The 17750-nt window shown below is 45.8% G+C and overlaps 1 protein-coding gene across 1 annotated transcript in view; it reads left to right on the top strand.

Moving 5' to 3' along the window:
- The first annotated feature begins 1577 nt into the window (after positions 1 to 1577).
- The window catches only part of LOC126175924 (15-hydroxyprostaglandin dehydrogenase [NAD(+)]-like), a 59534-nt gene continuing 43361 nt past the window's right edge, over positions 1578 to 17750 (top strand). The window contains exons 1-2 of the mRNA XM_049922998.1: positions 1578 to 1646; positions 9765 to 9858. Of these exons, the coding sequence (XP_049778955.1) occupies positions 9766 to 9858 (93 nt within the window). The 5' untranslated portion in view covers positions 1578 to 1646; position 9765. The remainder of the gene's footprint in view (positions 1647 to 9764; positions 9859 to 17750) is intronic.

The raw sequence follows: 17750 nt of genomic DNA, 5'->3' as shown, positions 1-17750 counted from the left end.
AATTTTGTATTGGAGGGCAGCGTGGAGGATAAAAATCGTAGAGGGAGACCAAGAGATGAATAAACTAAGCAGATTCAGAAGGATGTTGGTTGCAGTAGGTACTGGAAGATGAAGAAGCTTGCACAGGATAGAGTGGCATGGAGGGCTGCATCAAACCAGTCTCAGGACTGAAGACCACAACAACAATTCTCTAAGAAAGCGGCATCGCCAGGCTGCAATATCTTGGCGCTCCATTAGTAACTTTCTGCCAGAGATGGATTTATAGCGGAATCGTAACATTTTCACGACTCGTAACAAAGACGATTTACTATCCTGAAATTTTTTGAATAAAATGCGTATATTTGATGACGAATGGCATCTTCGTTAAAAGAGTCAAGGTTTGTGACCCTCTTCTCTAGTCGCCTCGTTTTCCCAGGTGTCTCCAATTTAGATGATTCACTTGAGCCTTCTTTCGTGAATTTCTCCTTGCAGATTCAGTAGATCGTTCGCTAATTTGCAGAGCAGCTGCAGTTCGCTCCACCACCTTATCCAAAGGATAAGGTGGTGGAGCATCCCTCTCTCTCTCTCTCTCAAAATACTCCCTTAAGGAACACACGTATTCACGCACCTGACTGCGTATAACGACGCCATGTCCGCCACTTTTTGGAGGTTTCCGAGGAGTGCGCAGCCTCGGCCTCCCTCTCTTGCGACTGCTTTCATCAGACATCGTAAACACCCGAAGCTACAAGTCAGTCAGATCCCTCACCTGCACGACTACAACGGCTCGCTGAGGACTGGCTGGCACAACGCCTTAGTCAGCTCAGAAGAGCGAAGTGGTTTATTGGTAACGGGAGCCCTCCAGCCCGTTGCCTGTCAAGTGACAACTAGTTTAAATAATAGAATAAATGATATGGCCACAGTCTCCAAGCTACGATTCTATTTCGCCCGCAAATAACAGATACAGGCCCGGCAGAATTGATGATTGTAGAAGTCAATTTGGCCACTAACAAAAATTCATTCACCATCAACAATAGCGGTCTGCTCCAGTGAACTTCAGCAGTTTTCCTTCCAGTGATTTATTTTAATTTCTACTTAAAACCAAATTTTAGTAATCTTGCTTGAGCAGCCCTATTGAGCTGGTCCCACAGATTCTCGATTAGGTTTTATCCGGCTGTTTGGTGGCCAGGGGAGTACCGTAAACTCATCGTGGTGCTCTTTTTTTGTTTTCACACACGTAAACTGCAAGTTGTGTGGCATGTAGAGTTGCCCTGCTGCTATATGCCATCGTGTGAAGGGAAAACAAACTGCATGTACGAGTGGACGTGGTCCCCAAGGATAGATGCTTGTTTGTGTTGATCCATTGTGTCTTCGAGAATGACGAGACCGCCCAGGGAATGCTACGAAAACATTCCCAGACCACTCAGCCAGCGCCACGAACGTCGTTCACATGGGATGCTGCCGAAGATAAGCTGCAGAGATCGGCCGATGGGATTCGCGGGCTGAGACGGCCCGCGCCGATACCACGTGCCGCTGGACTTCGCTCCTGCAGTGACGTCACGAGAAGCGACGCCCGTGATGTCTGGCAGAGCGCGGGGCAGTCGCGTGTTGGAACAGCAGACGCGCGCAGCCGGTCACACCTGTAGTTACAGCTACAGCGACAGCGACAGGTAGGCGGCATAGCGCTGCGCCATTGCAGCAGCCAAGCGTGTCGAAGCCTACCCGGTAGACTTTTAACTTTTTAAAAACGTCGATATTCCGATACATCGAAATTTAAGGGACATCATTGTCAACGCACGATATATCGACAAAATACATCGACATATACGTATCGAAAATGCGGCGTATAAAATATCGGCTTTACATTGTAATTATACTGCTAGTTTTAGAGCTGTATATTTAAGTTTTGATTATTATTAAACATTTCGTACATCAACATGCTAGCAGCCTGCTTATCCCTCTTAGAGCAAGAACTGAAACAAAAACGATGGACGTTCACATTTGCTGATAATCGCTTTGCCAACAACGGCAACTGCATGTAAGCCGCACAATAAAAGGTGTCCAATGGCTTCTGTTTCGTCACACTTCGGTTTTGTGCCTAACAGTTCATGTCGACATCCCCGTTTTTTTCATTTCTGCAAACGCCAGCGACCTAGCAGCTGTGTGATGAAGTGAAACCTTGCAGTTTCTGTTGGCAGCGCCGAGAGCCGATTGCGCTAGCATCTCTTCCCCCCCCCCCCCCCCCCCCCCACACACACACACAGACATGTCTCCGCCCACGGCAAAGTCCGATCTTCTCATTTAGATTTTTGTTCATCATTTCCAGCAGTTGTTTTTTTGAAGAGTGCCGATGTGAAGAAGTAACACACTAGTTGCGTTAAAAATTGCTTCTTAACGCTACTGGTATGCTATTTCTTCACTTAAGAAATCTTGTTATTCCATTCATGCCACCACCATCGAGTGAATCGGACTTCTTCTTTGGCGCCAACTATATTTGCTTCACACAGTCAAAGAGAAAGACTGCACGTGATGAAAGCTCAAAAAGTACTAAGACTCCTTCACACAGTGAAAGTAAAATTATGTTCTAGTACAATTTCAAAAGATCAAAAAGTGCGAAAAAATATAAAATAAAAATAATCGCACTCAATATAACCATTTCACTATCGATATATTAATATGTCTCTGGCCTATAAACAGCAGTAACATATCCATATTACATCGGAGTCATTTCGATATATCGATCAATCGATATTTTTCGCTTAGCGCTACTACCGTGGGAGACTACTGTAGCCAATATCGGCGTCACTAATCGGACAGCACACCACAGTGAATGCAAGCAAACACAACCGAACGAGCTATTGCAGACAGTATGCCAGTGTTTGGTACCATTTTCTACACTCCTGGAAATTGAAATAAGAACACCGTGAATTCATTGTCCCAGGAAGGGGAAACTTTATTGACGCATTCCTGGGGTCAGATACATCACATGATCACACTGACAGAACCACAGGCACATAGACAGGCAACAGAGCATGCACAATGTCGGCACTAGTACAGTTTATATCCACCTTTCGCAGCAATGCAGGCTGCTATTCTCCCATGGAGACGATCGTAGAGATGCTGGATGTAGTCCTGTGGAACGGCTTGCCATGCCATTTCCACCTGGCGCCTCAGTTGGACCAGCGTTCGTGCTGGACGTGCAGACCGCGTGAGACGACGCTTCATCCAGTCCCAAACATGCTCAATGGGGGACAGATCCGGAGATCTTGCTGGCCAGAGTAGTTGACTTACACCTTCTAGAGCACGTTGGGTGGCACGGGATACATGCGGACGTGCATTGTCCTGTTGGAACAGCAAGTTCCCTTGCCGGTCTAGGAATGGTAGAACGATGGGTTCGATGACGGTTTGGATGTACCGTGCACTATTCAGTGTCCCCTCGACGATCACCAGTGGTGTACGGCCAGTGTAGGAGATCGCTCCCCACACCATGATTCCGGGTGTTGGCCCTGTGTGCCTCGGTCGTATGCAGTCCTGATTGTGGCGCTCACCTGCACGGCGCCAAACTCGCATACGACCATCATTGGCACCAAGGCAGAAGCGACTCTCATCGCTGAAGACGACACGTCTCCATTCGTCCCTCCATTCACGCCTGTCGCGACACCACTGGAGGCGGGCTGCACGATGTTGGGGCGTGAGCGGAAGACGACCTAACGGTGTGCGGGACCGTAGCCCAGCTTCATGGAGACGGTTGCGAATGGTCCTCGCCGATACCCCAGGAGCAACAGTGTCCCTAATTTGCTGGGAAGTGGCGGTGCGGTCCCCTACGGCACTGCGTAGGATCCTACGGTCTTGGCGTGCATCCGTGCGTCGCTGCGGTCCGGTCCCAGGTCGACGGGCACGTGCACCTTCCGCCGACCACTGGCGACAACATCGATGTACTGTGGAGACCTCACGCCCCACGTGTTGAGCAATTCGGCGGTACGTCCACCCGGCCTCCCGCATGCCCACTATACGCCCTCGCTCAAAGTCCGTCAACTGCACATACGGTTCACGTCCACGCTGTCGCGGCATGCTACCAGTGTTAAAGACTGCGATGGAGCTCCGTATGCCACGGCAAACTGGCTGACACTGACGGCGGCGGTGCACAAATGCTGCGCAGCTAGCGCCATTCGACGGCCAACACCGCGGTTCCTGGTGTGTCCGCTGTGCCGTGCGTGTGATCATTGCTTGTACAGCCCTCTCGCAGTGTCCGGAGCAAGTATGGTGGGTCTGACACACCGGTGTCAATGTGTTCTTTTTTCCATTTCCAGGAGTGTATAACCTATGAACTAGCGTTTACGCTACAGCAGTGTCCCCAACTTTTGGACAGCACTACCTCTGAGGCATTCAGATATTAGTTAGTGCACCCAGCCCCCTCTCAAGACTTTTATTTTTAAAATGATAAAACGTAACTGATACTTAAATTTTGTAGGTATTTTATTAAACCACAAACTGATTCCTGGACTGCTTACTTCTGGACTGGCATAAATTGATAGAATTCGCATTACTAACGATTTGTGTCTGATTCAGATTCCTAATGGTTTGTGTCTCACCACTGCCACTAAGAACAGTAATTGATAATAATACTGTTTACAGGGCTATAGTAGCCAATATCTACTTACTCATCTGTTGTGTGCCATTGTACACTACTGGCCATTAAAATTGACACACCAAGAAGAAATGCAGACGATAAACGGGTATTCATTCGACAAATATATTATACTAGAACTGACATGTGATTACATTTTCACGCAATTTGGGTGCATAGATCCTGAGAAATCAGTACCCAGAATAACCACCTCTGGCCGCAATAACAGCCTTGATAAGCCTGGGCATTGAGTGAAACAGATACAGCTGCCCATGCAGCTTCAACACGATACCACAATTAATCAAGAATAGTGACAGGCGTATTGGGACGAACCAGTTGCTCGGCCACCATTGACCAGACGTTTGCAATTGGTGAGAGATCTGGAGAATGCGCTGGCCATTGCAGCAGTCGAACGTTTTCTGTATCCTTAAAGGCCTGTATAGGACCTGGAACCTGCGGTCGTGCATTATCGTCCTGAAATGTAAGGTTTCGCTGAGATCGAATTAAGGGTAGAGCCACAGGTCGCAACACATCTGAAATGTAACGTACACTATTCAAAGTGCCGTCAATGTGAACAAGAGGTGACTGAGACGTGTAACCAATGGCACCCCATACCATCACACTGGGTGATACGGCAGTATGACGATGACGAATACACGCTTCCAAGGTGCGTTCACCTCGATGTCGCCAAACACGGATGCGACCATCATGACTGAACCTGGTTTCATCCGAAAAAATGATGTTTTCCGATTCGTGCACCCAGGTTCGTTGTTGAGTACACCATCGCAGGCGCTCCAGTCTGTGATGCAGCGTCAAGGGTAACCACAGCCATGGTCTCCGAGCTGATAGTCCATGCTGCTGCAAACGTCGTCGAACTGTTCGTGCAGATGGTTGTTATCTTGCAAATGTCCCCATCTGTTAACTCAGGGATCGAGACGTGGCTGCACGATCCGTTGCAGCCAAGCGGATAAGATGCCTGTCACCTCGACTGCTAGTGATGCGAGGCCATTGGGATCCAGCACGGCGTTCCGTATTACCCTCCTGAACCCACCGATTCCATATTCTGCTAACAGTCGTTGGATCTCGACCAACGCGAGCAGCAATGTCGCGATACGATAAACCGCAATCGCGATAGGCTACAATCCGACCTTTATCAAAGTCGGAAACGTGATGGTACGCATTTCTCCTCCTTACACAAGGCATCACAACAAAGTTTCACCAGGCAACGCCGGTCAACTGCTGTTTATGTATGAGAAATCGGTTGGAAACGTTCCTCATGTCAGCCCGTTGTAGGTGCCGCCACCAGCACCAACCTTGTGTGAATGCTCTGAAAAGCTAATCATTTGCATATCACAGCATCTTCTTCCTTTCGGTTAAATTTCGCGTCATTAGCACGTCATCTTCGTGGTGTAGCAATTTTAATGGCCAGTAGTGTATATGTATTTACTGCTGCTTTGTCTTTCAAAGCATCAGCAAATAAATTGCAAGAAATCTACAAACACGTTTATCCAACTGCAAACAAAACGATTTTGTGACCAGCTCAGGTCCAGGTATCGTACTTGTAGCTTCCATGATTATTGGTAGTACTATGCGAGAACACACTTTGTCTGACCAGTATACTGGGTGTTGACCAGAGGATCCACAAATATTATAAATAGGTATGTATATGTGTATGTTCAACATCTCCTACTAAATCACTGGACCGATTTCAACAGACTTGGTACGCATCTGCCTTACTGTCAGGGAACAATTGCTGTGGGTGTAAGAACTACCTACCTATCATAGTTTAGGAGATATGACGGCATAAGAAACGAGATGCGGGAAAAAATACTGCATCACCCGTGAAGTTTTAATACACTTATTCTTCACTACAGGGATTGCCTTAGAATTGAATCAGCTTAAGGAAATATCTGACATCGGCTGCTCTTCTGACAGCATTCAACTGCGAAGCGCAACGGGCTGTAGACGAAAAAAAGACCGTCTCTAGAGCTGTGAAGAGGTGTAGGCATAGAGACGTTTACAAAATCGCATTGTAGACAAGCGAAGTAACTGCGCCCAGCGTTAGAAACTGTTTCGTAATTGAAAAGGTGATTTCACTAACATATGGAATTTTTCCAATATTACACTATAAACAAAGTCCATTGTTTTTGTTTTCGTCTATAACAGAAAGCTGTCGCAATGAATACACGAGGAATGCCGGAATTGTGAGCTACTGTAGTCTATGAACAAAAAGGAAAAGTGTGCTTTTGTCACAGAGTAACGCCTCAGTCGCAAAGCTGCCCAGTTTTTCGGCAGTTCATTTATCATACATCGTGAAGCCATGGCATAGTTCCACAGAACTTTCTAATGCGGGCAGCCACAGCCACTAAATTGCATAATGAATAGAAATAAATTGATCGCAAGACAACTGCGACTGGCACACATATTGAAAACACAACATACTGATACAGTTATTGACAAGTTAAACAATTTTTAAAAGATCTTAGGAGTATTTTCATCATATGTATTATGTGGTAATTTTTCATTCTTATACAGTTCACCCGATGATGCTGTTTTAATGCAGCGAAACCGGTTGTGGCAATAACGATACCACCAATTACGAGGGGCGCTCCACAAGAAATACACACTATTTTTTTTTAATCCATCTTTTATTCTACATGTTTGAAAGTTTTACAGTGTGTAGATAGATCCTTTAGAAACAATATTGTCATAAACCACATAATTTCCATCCCTCTCAACTGCCTTACGCCATCTTGGAACTAGTGCCTGTATACTCGCATAGTAAAATTCTGGACAAACCTGTTGGAGCTGCTGTTTGGCAGCGTGCACAAGGGAGTCATCATCTTCAAACCTTGATCCACGAAGAGAGTCTTTCAGTTTCCCAAAGAGATGATAGTCACATGGAGCGAGGTCTGGACTGTAAGGCGCTGCATGCCGTTTTTCTTGTTTCTTTCTGAGCCACTGTCAACATCCTGGGAACCCACCTGGCACAAACCTTTTTTAACGCCAACACTTTCAATATTCTGCAAACCCTTCCTTCCCCTGTCCCTTCGTTGCGTGACAATTCGTTCACTGTGATGTGTCTGTCAGCAGTCACCAATTCGTTAACACTCTGCACATTGTGTGGAGTGTGTGTAGTACGAGGCCTGCCGCTGCGAGGACAATCCTCAATATTGCCGTGCCCGCTTTCATCACGTAACCTGCTTGCCCACCGACTAACTATACTCCGGTCGACAGCTGCATCTTTATACACCTTTTTCAACCTCTTGTGGATGTTTCCCACTGTCTCGTTTTTACGGCACAGGAATTCTATTGACAGCACGTTGCTTCTGACGTACGTCAAGTGTAGCAGCCATCTTGAAGGCATGCTGTGACGGCGCCACTCACGGGAAGAGGTTGAACTAAGTTTGAAAACAAGCGGGAAGGATGTATCTACACACTGTAAAACTTTCACACATGCAGAATGAAAACTGCATTTTTACAAAAATAGTGCGCATTTCTTTTGGAGTGACTCTTGTACAACAGTCTTGCAGTTCATTTTACTTCCATCCATCATGGATTTTTAATCAGAACGGAAAATCACGATAAACGAAACAGAACGCAGCCAGCTGCCGGGTGTCGTTGATGCAAAGGTGCTCAGAGTGGTATTGATAACCAAAACCAGTGTTGCACTGGCGCCGCAAAGAAGACAAAGTGAGTACACTTAGCCATCCGAATGTTCAAATGTGTGTGAATTCAATGATATTATCTTGGAACTCTTCCATTTGGTCTGTGTTTGTATAGAAAAACAGGAATATCAGAAATTGTGTCCGCCTTGATGCAAAACACCTTGTTATTCGTTTATTCCTTTATTATCCCAAACTAGTTACGGCGACAAATATCACCATCATCAGTGGGGTTTCTGAACGAGGTACACACAGCACGAGAGCTCTAAGAAGTGACAGCACACATTCAACTTTTGCAGAACATCTAATGTACAAAAACCATAACCCCACTAATATCGAAAACGATCTACGCATTCTGAGAAACAGCAACAGTCTATACCGACAACTAACAATAAAAGAAAATTACTACATACAAAAGGGTATAGTCGAAGGGAAAAATGTAATAAATGAAAATACAACACTTTGCAACAACACACTCCTTAGCGCTCTGGCAGAACTGGCCAAGGACACAGAACAGAAAGCACACACACGCAAAAGAACCACTTCCCCATCACACACAGAGACAAAAATAATGAACAGAAGTCGTCGTAATTCGTGCTACAGTTTTTCATAGCCTTTCTCTCCACCTGCGATACGCCTCTCGCGACACACGCGAACAGCAAGATGGCGTAATGTTCTGGATCAGAAAGTGCAAAAGTTTTGTTTTTCTGTGTATAAAAGCAGCCAAATACCATATTACGAACGTGAGTACACGAATAGCTAAGCAACAGCTCAGTACACACCAAATAACTGGTTTCCACAACACTACCACAACCCCAAGTATATACTGCTGACATATAAAGTTCACCTTTTAGTAATTGTTTACTAACAGCCGCTAACATGGTTACAGATGACATAATGTTCGCTAAGTAAAAAGACGGCAAGAGAAAAAAAGAGCACAGAAAATATTTCGTAAACAGCGCCAATAATTGCTTAAAACATGCTGTAACATACAATAAATAAGGTAATATGGACGTATCAATATAAAACTATTTCAGAAGACGAATTGTAAAAATGTAATAATGTTTTGCTGTGTTTATACAACCATGCCATTTTTTCTGCATGTTTTAGATTTAAAAAAACCACTGATGTTGGTGATATCTGTCGCCGAAACTAGTTTGGGATAATAAAGAAATAAACGAACAACAAGGTGTTTTGCATCATGGCGGACTCAATTTCTGATATTACTGTTTATGTGTGAATTCCCAAGGGACCAAACTGCTGTGTTAATCGGTCGCTAGACTTACACACTACTTAAACTGACTTAAACTAACTTATGCTAAGAACAACATACACACCCATGCCCGAGGGAGGACTCGAACCTTCGCTGGGAGGAGGCGCGCAATCCGTGCATGACGCCTCAAACCGTGCAGCCACTTCGCGCGGTCCATCTGAATGGTGTAGCGTGTTTAGCCCACACACGACTTGTGTTGCTGAGACGGAGTCCCGTGTTGCAGGATGGACCCCTCTGGCAAGGTGGCGCTGATCACGGGGGCGGCCGGCGGTCTGGGCAGAGCCTTCAGCAGGGCGCTGCTGACTGCAGGCGCCAAGGTGAGTCTCTGCTTCCTCTCGTACCTCACTGACAGCCTCGGCACATACGGCGGCTAACAGCCTGAGCACTGTATGGCTAACGCTACCACTGCCTTGCTGTACAGACCTTCTCATGCAGCACCCGTTTTGTTCTATGTCTGGGCTTCACAACATACGTGCTCGCGGAGCAAGCTGTGAGCAGCAAGGCGCGAGCACGGAGCAGCGCGAGCTCGCTACCCCCACTACCGGACCAGAGCGGAGAGTGGGGAAAGTCACGTGGGGCACACAACAGCGCAGCCAGTCAATGTAAATCCGCGGCCACCTGCAGGGATATCACTCACGAATGATTACTGCGACAAATGAAACAAATAAAGGAGAATGTACACGTGCCACATAATTTTATTAGCTTAGTGTATGCCTCTACATTCGCATTAATTCACATCTCTTTCTCCCTCCCGCACAAGGTATCTTGCAACCTCTCCTCTGTCAAGTTTCATTATTATCGTTATAATTACTAATTTTTCTGAGGGCAAAGAAGATCTCTCAGAATATTTGCTTAGAAGTAAGGGAGAGCTTGGAGCAGCTGGAAAATGATCGTATGGCATCAGTGGAGTAGAGTTCCCAGGCGGGAAGTTCGGCCGCCAGGTGCGACGCCACATTGGGCAGCTTGCCCGTCGACAATGCGGATGAAATGATGAGTACAGCACAACACCCAGTCCCTGAGGGGAGAAAATACCCCACACCAGTCGGGAATCGAACCCGGGCGCCCGTGCGTGGCATTCCAACGCGCTGACCGTTCAGCCCGGACTTGGAGCATCTAATCTTGTCACATAAAATCACCGCATTCATAAAGAAAAAAAAATCGGATAAGTCCGAGTAGATCTTGCACACCAATGGTTCTGTTCAAACTGAATTATGTATACTGACAGTTCATCAATCCCAGGAATCGAGGACCTCGACGATTTTTGCTTGTTATCGATATCGACACAGACAAGATATGCGTCTACTCATTCCTGTGAAGAAGGTATTCTTAACAGGCAGACAGTCGGATAACGAATGACAAACAATTAATTTTTTCGTGTGTTATAGTTATAAATCAACAATTTCTGGATTTTTTTCTTTGCTTATACACCCGAACTCCGCTTCTTGTCAAATATCATGATTCTAGGTCAATAGGAAGTACCCCACAGGTTTTGATGAGTAAGTTTGCGAATATCAAAACGTGTGACATAAATGGTCGCATCTTTCCACTGCACTGACTTATAACCTTCAGCTCTTTACACTGACAAGGGACCATAGACGTCAGTAAATGACATAAATTTCAACTTCATTATGTTTATCCGTTCCCGAGAAAAAAGATTTATAACAGTCGAACAGACAGGTAGACAGACGGATGGACGGCCAACAAAATGACTCTGTTAGGGTTTTGTTTGTACCGACTGAGATACGGAACAATAAAAAATATAGGAAAAGTGCATGGAGGTTACGGTGTCCCAAGGGAAATAATTAAAAACGAAAGAAACGTAAATCGAATCAGTTTACTTACGAGATATATGCATGAATTACTTACAGAATGTATTCGATGGCAGGGTACTGCAAAAATATAGTCAGTCTACAAAGGAGACTGCGTACAAATCGTTTGTGTGCCCCATGTTAGAGTATTACTAAAAAGTGTGGGACTCGTACCAAATTATACTGACATGGACACTGGACATATACGAAGAAAGGTGGTCCGAATGGTCAGAGGTTTAAAACTTTCAGGCGGAAAATGTGGCAGAACCATTGACCATAGGCGCCAGCTATTCCGTGAATCCCTACCTGCAAACTTTCAAGAAACAGTATTAAGTGAAGACTCTAGATATATTAATCAGTCCCGTACGTATCTCGATCGCGAAGACAAGATTACAGTAATTACACCACGAGCAGAGCTATCTAAGCAGCCATTCTTCGCACGCTTCATATCGTGAATGGAACGAGAAGAATAACATGGAGTACCGTGTAAGGAGGATGAGGAGGAGATTAGTGTTTAACGTCCGGTCGATATCGGGGTCGTTGGAGCGGAGCACAAGCTCGGATTAGGGAAGGATGGGGAAGCAAATCGGCCGCACCCTTTCAAAGGAACCATGTCGGCATTACCCTCAAGTGATTTAAGGGAGGCGCGGAAAACCTAAATGTGGATGGGCGGACGTGGGCTTGAATCGCCGTCCTCCCGAATACGAGTCCAGTGTGCAAACCACTGCGCTACCATACTAAGCAACCTCTGTCATCCACTCCAGTGTTATGCAGAGTACGGACGTAGAAATATATCCATAGGAAGACAGTTCCCTAAAATTACGAGGGTGAGTGAAATGAAAACCTTAAATTTGTAATAACAAATCGAAATTTCGCGCCATTATCCTGGAAGTTGGTAAGCGTGCTACAAACAGCGTGCAGAATGGCATGTAGGTGGCAGCACAGTGCAGATGCACACACACCGTCGCAGTATCAGTATAAAGATGGCCGCCCCACTTGCGACTTGTACCAGGGAAGAACAGCGTTCTTTTATGGTGTGAAACCTTTTGGAATTCATCGACGAATGAAGTTTCAGTATGGTGATGCATGTTTGTCGCAGCAGTAAGTCTACGAATGGAGTAGGAAGTTCGCAAATGGTGTGACTTCAGTGGAAGATGCTACTCGTCCAGATCAGGCACAACGAGTTGTGACTCCACAGAACATTGCAGCTGTTGAATCCATAGTGAAGGAAAACCGCCGAGTGACACTGAATGACACTGCAGCATGTTTACAGATTAGTCATAGGTCAGCACACCACATTGTGCATGATGTGCTCTAGTTTCACAAAGTGTCTGCAAGATGGGTGCCACGACAGCTGACTCCTGAAATGAGAGAACGACGTGTTGATGCTTGTGAAGAACTTCTTCGGCGCTTTGAACGAGAAGGTGATGGCTTCCTTGCAGGAATCATTACTGGGGACGAAACCAACCGGAAACGAAGAGAGCAAGCAAGGAATGGCACCATTCCTCATCACCAAAACCAAAGAAGTATCGAACGGAACATCAGCAGGGCACGTTATGCTGTCTCTCTTTTGGGACGAAAAATGCGCCATTTTGGAGCACTACTACTGTCACCAGTGCATCATACACAGATCTCCTAAAAAATCATTTGCGGCCTGCAATCAAATCAAAGCGACGTAGACTGCTGTCAGCAGGTGTCCTTTTGCAACATGACAATGCAAGGCCCCACACTGCTCGTACAACAGTTGCATTTTGAGTGTCTTCCTCACCCACCATACTCATCAGATCTTGCCCCAAGTGATTTACATATGTTTGGACCACTCAAAGACGCAATGGGATGAAAGACGTTCCGTTCTGATTAAGAGGTACGCAACATTGTGCATGAGTGGTTGCGCGGACTACCAAAAGATTTTTTTCTAAAGGAATTTATGCATTTTGTAAGCGATAAAGGACTTGCATTGAGCGTGGGGGAGATTATGTTGAAAAGTGATACAGCTTTGTACCACTTCTGCACAATAAAAAATATTATAAAATTGTTTAAGATTTTCATTTGACTCACCCTCGTAGAACAATGCTGTAATTTTTCTACTTCACAAGACCGTGTACAGACGAGATACAATAAACTACATGTCTGTCAGTCCCCCCTCCCGTATGGGAGACATATGAAAGACGTTATATTTAAATGTAGCAAAGGAAGACAAGTGAATATAGCATTTGTCAGTTGGGAACATAGTTACAGAACAGAGCACTGAATATGTTACCACTCTGGTAATACTAGACTTTGGAAACGCATTTGAGTCAATTTTTTGGACATCTGCGGTAATGTCTTATGGGACCAAACTGCTGAGGTCATCGGTCCCGAAGCTTAAGCAATACTTAATCTAATTTAACTAAATTACGCTAAGGACTCGAACCACCGACGGGCGGAGCCGCGAGCTTTTGAGTCAGAATAAAAAGAACGCACTGATTATAATATTGATATGTTGAACAATATAGGTAAAACTGGAATGGAGTTTTATCCTGAGCGTCATCATTCTGGACTGTGTTGTCGCCGGTCGCTGTAGCCGAGCGGTTCTAAGAGCTTCAATCCGGAACCGCGGGCCTGCTACGGCCGCAGGTTCGAATCCTGCCTCGGGCATGGATGTGTGTGATATCCTTAGGTCAGATAGGTTGAAGTACACTACTGGTTGCTACACCACGAAGATGACGTGCTACAGAAGCGAAATTTAACCGACAGGAAGAAGATGCTGTAATATGCAAATGATTATCTTTTCAGAGCATTCACTCAAGGTTGGCGCCGGTGGCGACACCTAGAACGTGCTGATATGAGGAAAGTTTCCATCCGATTTCTCATACATAAACAGCAGTTGACCAGCGTTGCCTGGTGAAACGTTGTTGTGATGCCTCGTGTAAGGAGGAGAAATGCGTACCATCACGTTTCCGACTTTGATAAAGGTCGAATTGTAGCCTATCGCGATTGTGGTTTACCGTATCGCGACATTGCTGCTCGCGTTTGTCGAGATCCAATGGCTTTTAGCAGAATATGGAATCGGTGGGTTCAGGAGGGTAATACGGAACGCCGCGCTGGATCCCAACGGCCTCGTATCACTAGCAGTCGAGATGACAGGCATCTTATCCGCATGGCTGTAACGGATCGTGCAGCCACATCTCGATCCCTGAGTCAACAGATAGGGACGTTTGCAAGACAACAACCATCTGCACGAACAGTTCGACGACGTTTGCAGCAGCATGGACTATCAGCTCGGAGATCATGGGTGCGGTTACCATTGACGCTGCATCACAGACAGGAGCCCCTGCGATGGTGTACTCAACGACGAACCTGGGTGCACGAATGGCAAAACGTCATTTTTTCGGATGAATCCAGGTTCTGTTAACAGGATCATGATGGTCGCATCCGTGTTTGGCGACATCGCGGGGAACGCACATTGGAAGCGTGTATTCGTCATTGCCATACTGGCGTATCACCCAGCGTGATGGTACGGGGTGCCATTGGTTACACGTCTCAGTCACCTCTTGTTCGCATTGACGCCACTTTGAACAGTGGACGTTACATTCCAGATGTGTTACAAGCCGTGGCTCTACCCTTCATTCGATCCCTGCGAAACCCTACATTTCAGCAGGACAATGCACGACCGCATGTTGCAGGTCCTGTACGGGCCTTTCGGGATACAGAAAATGTACGACTGCTACCCTGGCCAGCACATTTTCCAGATCTCTCGCCAACTGAAAACGTCTTGTCAGTGGTGGCCGAGCAACTGGCTCGTCACAATACGCCTGTCACTACTCTTGATGAACTGTAGTATCGTGTTGAAGCTGCATGGGCAACTGTACCTGCACACGCCATCCAAGCTCTGTTTCACTCAATGCCCAGGCGTATCGAGGCCGTTATTACGGCCAGAGATGGTTGTTCTGGGTACTGATTTCTCAGGATCTATGCACCGAAATTGTGTGAAAATGTAATCACATGTCAGTTCTAGTATAATCTATTTGTCGAATGAATACCCGTTTATCATCTGCATTTCTTCGTGGTGTACCAATTTTAATGGCCGGTAGTGTTGTTCTAAACCCAAGGGACTGATGACCTCAGATGTTAAGTCCCATAATGCTTGGAGCTTTCGAAGCATTTGACTGTGTTGTCAAGGTGGCTACACATATGCCTACTACAGATATTGTCATCAACAGGGATGTGAGATTTCAACCAAGTGCTGCCTGAGCTCCAGCACTGGGTGCTATTAAGTGAAAACGGCAGAAACAAAACTCTCCGATTTCTACCCCGTCGCAGAGTCGATTCTACTTCGAACCACAGCAACGCCTGACGACCATCATTGCCCTCTGCGCACGCGCAGAAGATTTGTCTTCGTCTCCCGGAAGGGGACACGACTACCGCTACATTCATACAACTGTGAGTTCCCCTCTGGCCACGGCAAATCCCTGGTCTTGGCTCTGATTGTCATTCGTCAAATCCTGTAGCAGTAACGACGTGAAGATGCCACGTAGTTCTTTCGCTGAAATACTGCGTAACTTGCGGAGTGTCATCTGGCGGCATACCCGAGAAATTCATTTGCAAGAATGTACAGGGTGGTTCATTGATAGTGACCGGGCCAAATATCTCACGAAAGGAGCATCAAACGAAAAAACTACAAAGAACGAAACTCGTCTAGCCTGAAGGGGGAAACCAGATGGTGCTATGGTTGGCCCGCTAGATGGCGCTGCCATAGGTCAAACGGATATCAACTGCGGTTTTTTTATAGGAACCCCCATTTTTATTACATATTCGTGTAGTACATAAAGAAATATGAATATTTTAGTTGGACCACTTTTTTCGCTTTGTGATGGATGGCGCTGTAATAGTCACAAACGTATAACTGCGTGGAATCACGTAACATTCCGCCAGTGCGGACGGTATTTGCTTCGTGATACATTACCCGTGTTAAAATGGACCGGTTACCTATTGCGGAAAAGGTGGATATCGTCTTGATGTATGGTTATTTTGATCAAAATGCAGAACCGGCGTGTGCTATGTATGCTGCTCGGTATCTTGGACGACATCATCCAAGTGTCCGAAGCGGCAGCCGCATAGTTACGTTATTCAAGGAAACAGGAAGTGTTCAGCCACATGTGAAACGTCAACCACGACCTGCAACAAATGATGATGCCCAAGTAGGTGTTTTAGCTACTGTCGCGGCTGATCTGCACATCAGTAGCAGAAAAATTGCGCGAGAATTGGGAATCTCAAAACATCGGTGTTGAGAATGCTACATCAACATCGACTGCACCCCTACCATGTTTCTATGCACCAGGAATTGCACGGCGAAGACTTTGAACGTCGTGTACAGTTCTGCCACAGGACACAAGAGAAATTACGGGACGATGACAGAGTTATTGCACGCGTTCTATTTGGCGACGAAGCGTCATTCACCAACAGCGGTAACGTAAACTGGCATAATATGCACTATTGGGCAACGGAAAATCCACGATGGCTGCGACAACTGGAACATCAGCGACCTTAGCGTAATAATGTATGGTGCGGCATTATGGGAGGAAGGATAATTGGCCCCCGTTTTATCGATAGCAATTTAAATGGTGCAATGTATGCTGACTTCCTACGTAATGTTCTACCGATGTTACTACAATATGTTTCACTGCATGACAGAATGGCGATGTACTTCCAACATGATGGATGTCCGGCACATAGCTCTCGTGCGGCTGAAGCGGTATTGAATAGCATATTTCATGACAGGTGGATTGGTCGCCGAAGCCCGCACGTTCACTGGATCAGACGTCCCCGGATTTCTTTCTGTGGGGATAGTTGAGGAATATTTGCTATCGTAATCCAACGACATGCTTGACAACATGCGTCAGCGCATTGTCAATGCATGTGCGATCATTACGGAAGCTGTTGAGAGGAATGTCGTTACACGTATTGCCAAATGCATTGAGGTTGACGGACATCATTTTGAGCATTTATTGCATTAATGTGGTATTTACAGGTAATCATGCTGTAACAGCATGAGTTCTCAGAAATAATAAGTTCACAAAGGTACATGTATCACATTGGAACAACCGAAATAAAATGTTCAAACGTACCTACGTTCTGTATTTTAATTTAAACAACCTACCTGTTACCAACTGTTCGTCTAAAATTGTGAGCCATATGTTTGTGACTATTACAGCGCCATCTATCACTAAGCGAAAAAAGTGGTCCATCAAAAACATTCATATTTCTTTACGTACTACACGAATATGTAATAAAAATGGGGGTTGCTATTTAAAAAAACGCAGTTGATATCCGTTTGACCTATGGCAGCGCCATCTAGCGGGCCAACCATAGCGCCATCTGTTTCCCCCTTCAAGCTAGACAAGTTTCGCTCTTTGTAGTTT

This window comes from Schistocerca cancellata, chromosome 3 (assembly GCF_023864275.1).
Source record: "Schistocerca cancellata isolate TAMUIC-IGC-003103 chromosome 3, iqSchCanc2.1, whole genome shotgun sequence".
Taxonomy (NCBI): Eukaryota; Metazoa; Arthropoda; class Insecta; order Orthoptera; family Acrididae; genus Schistocerca; species Schistocerca cancellata.
Note: the sequence above shows the minus strand (reverse complement) of the source record. Positions and strands in the feature narration are given on the sequence as shown.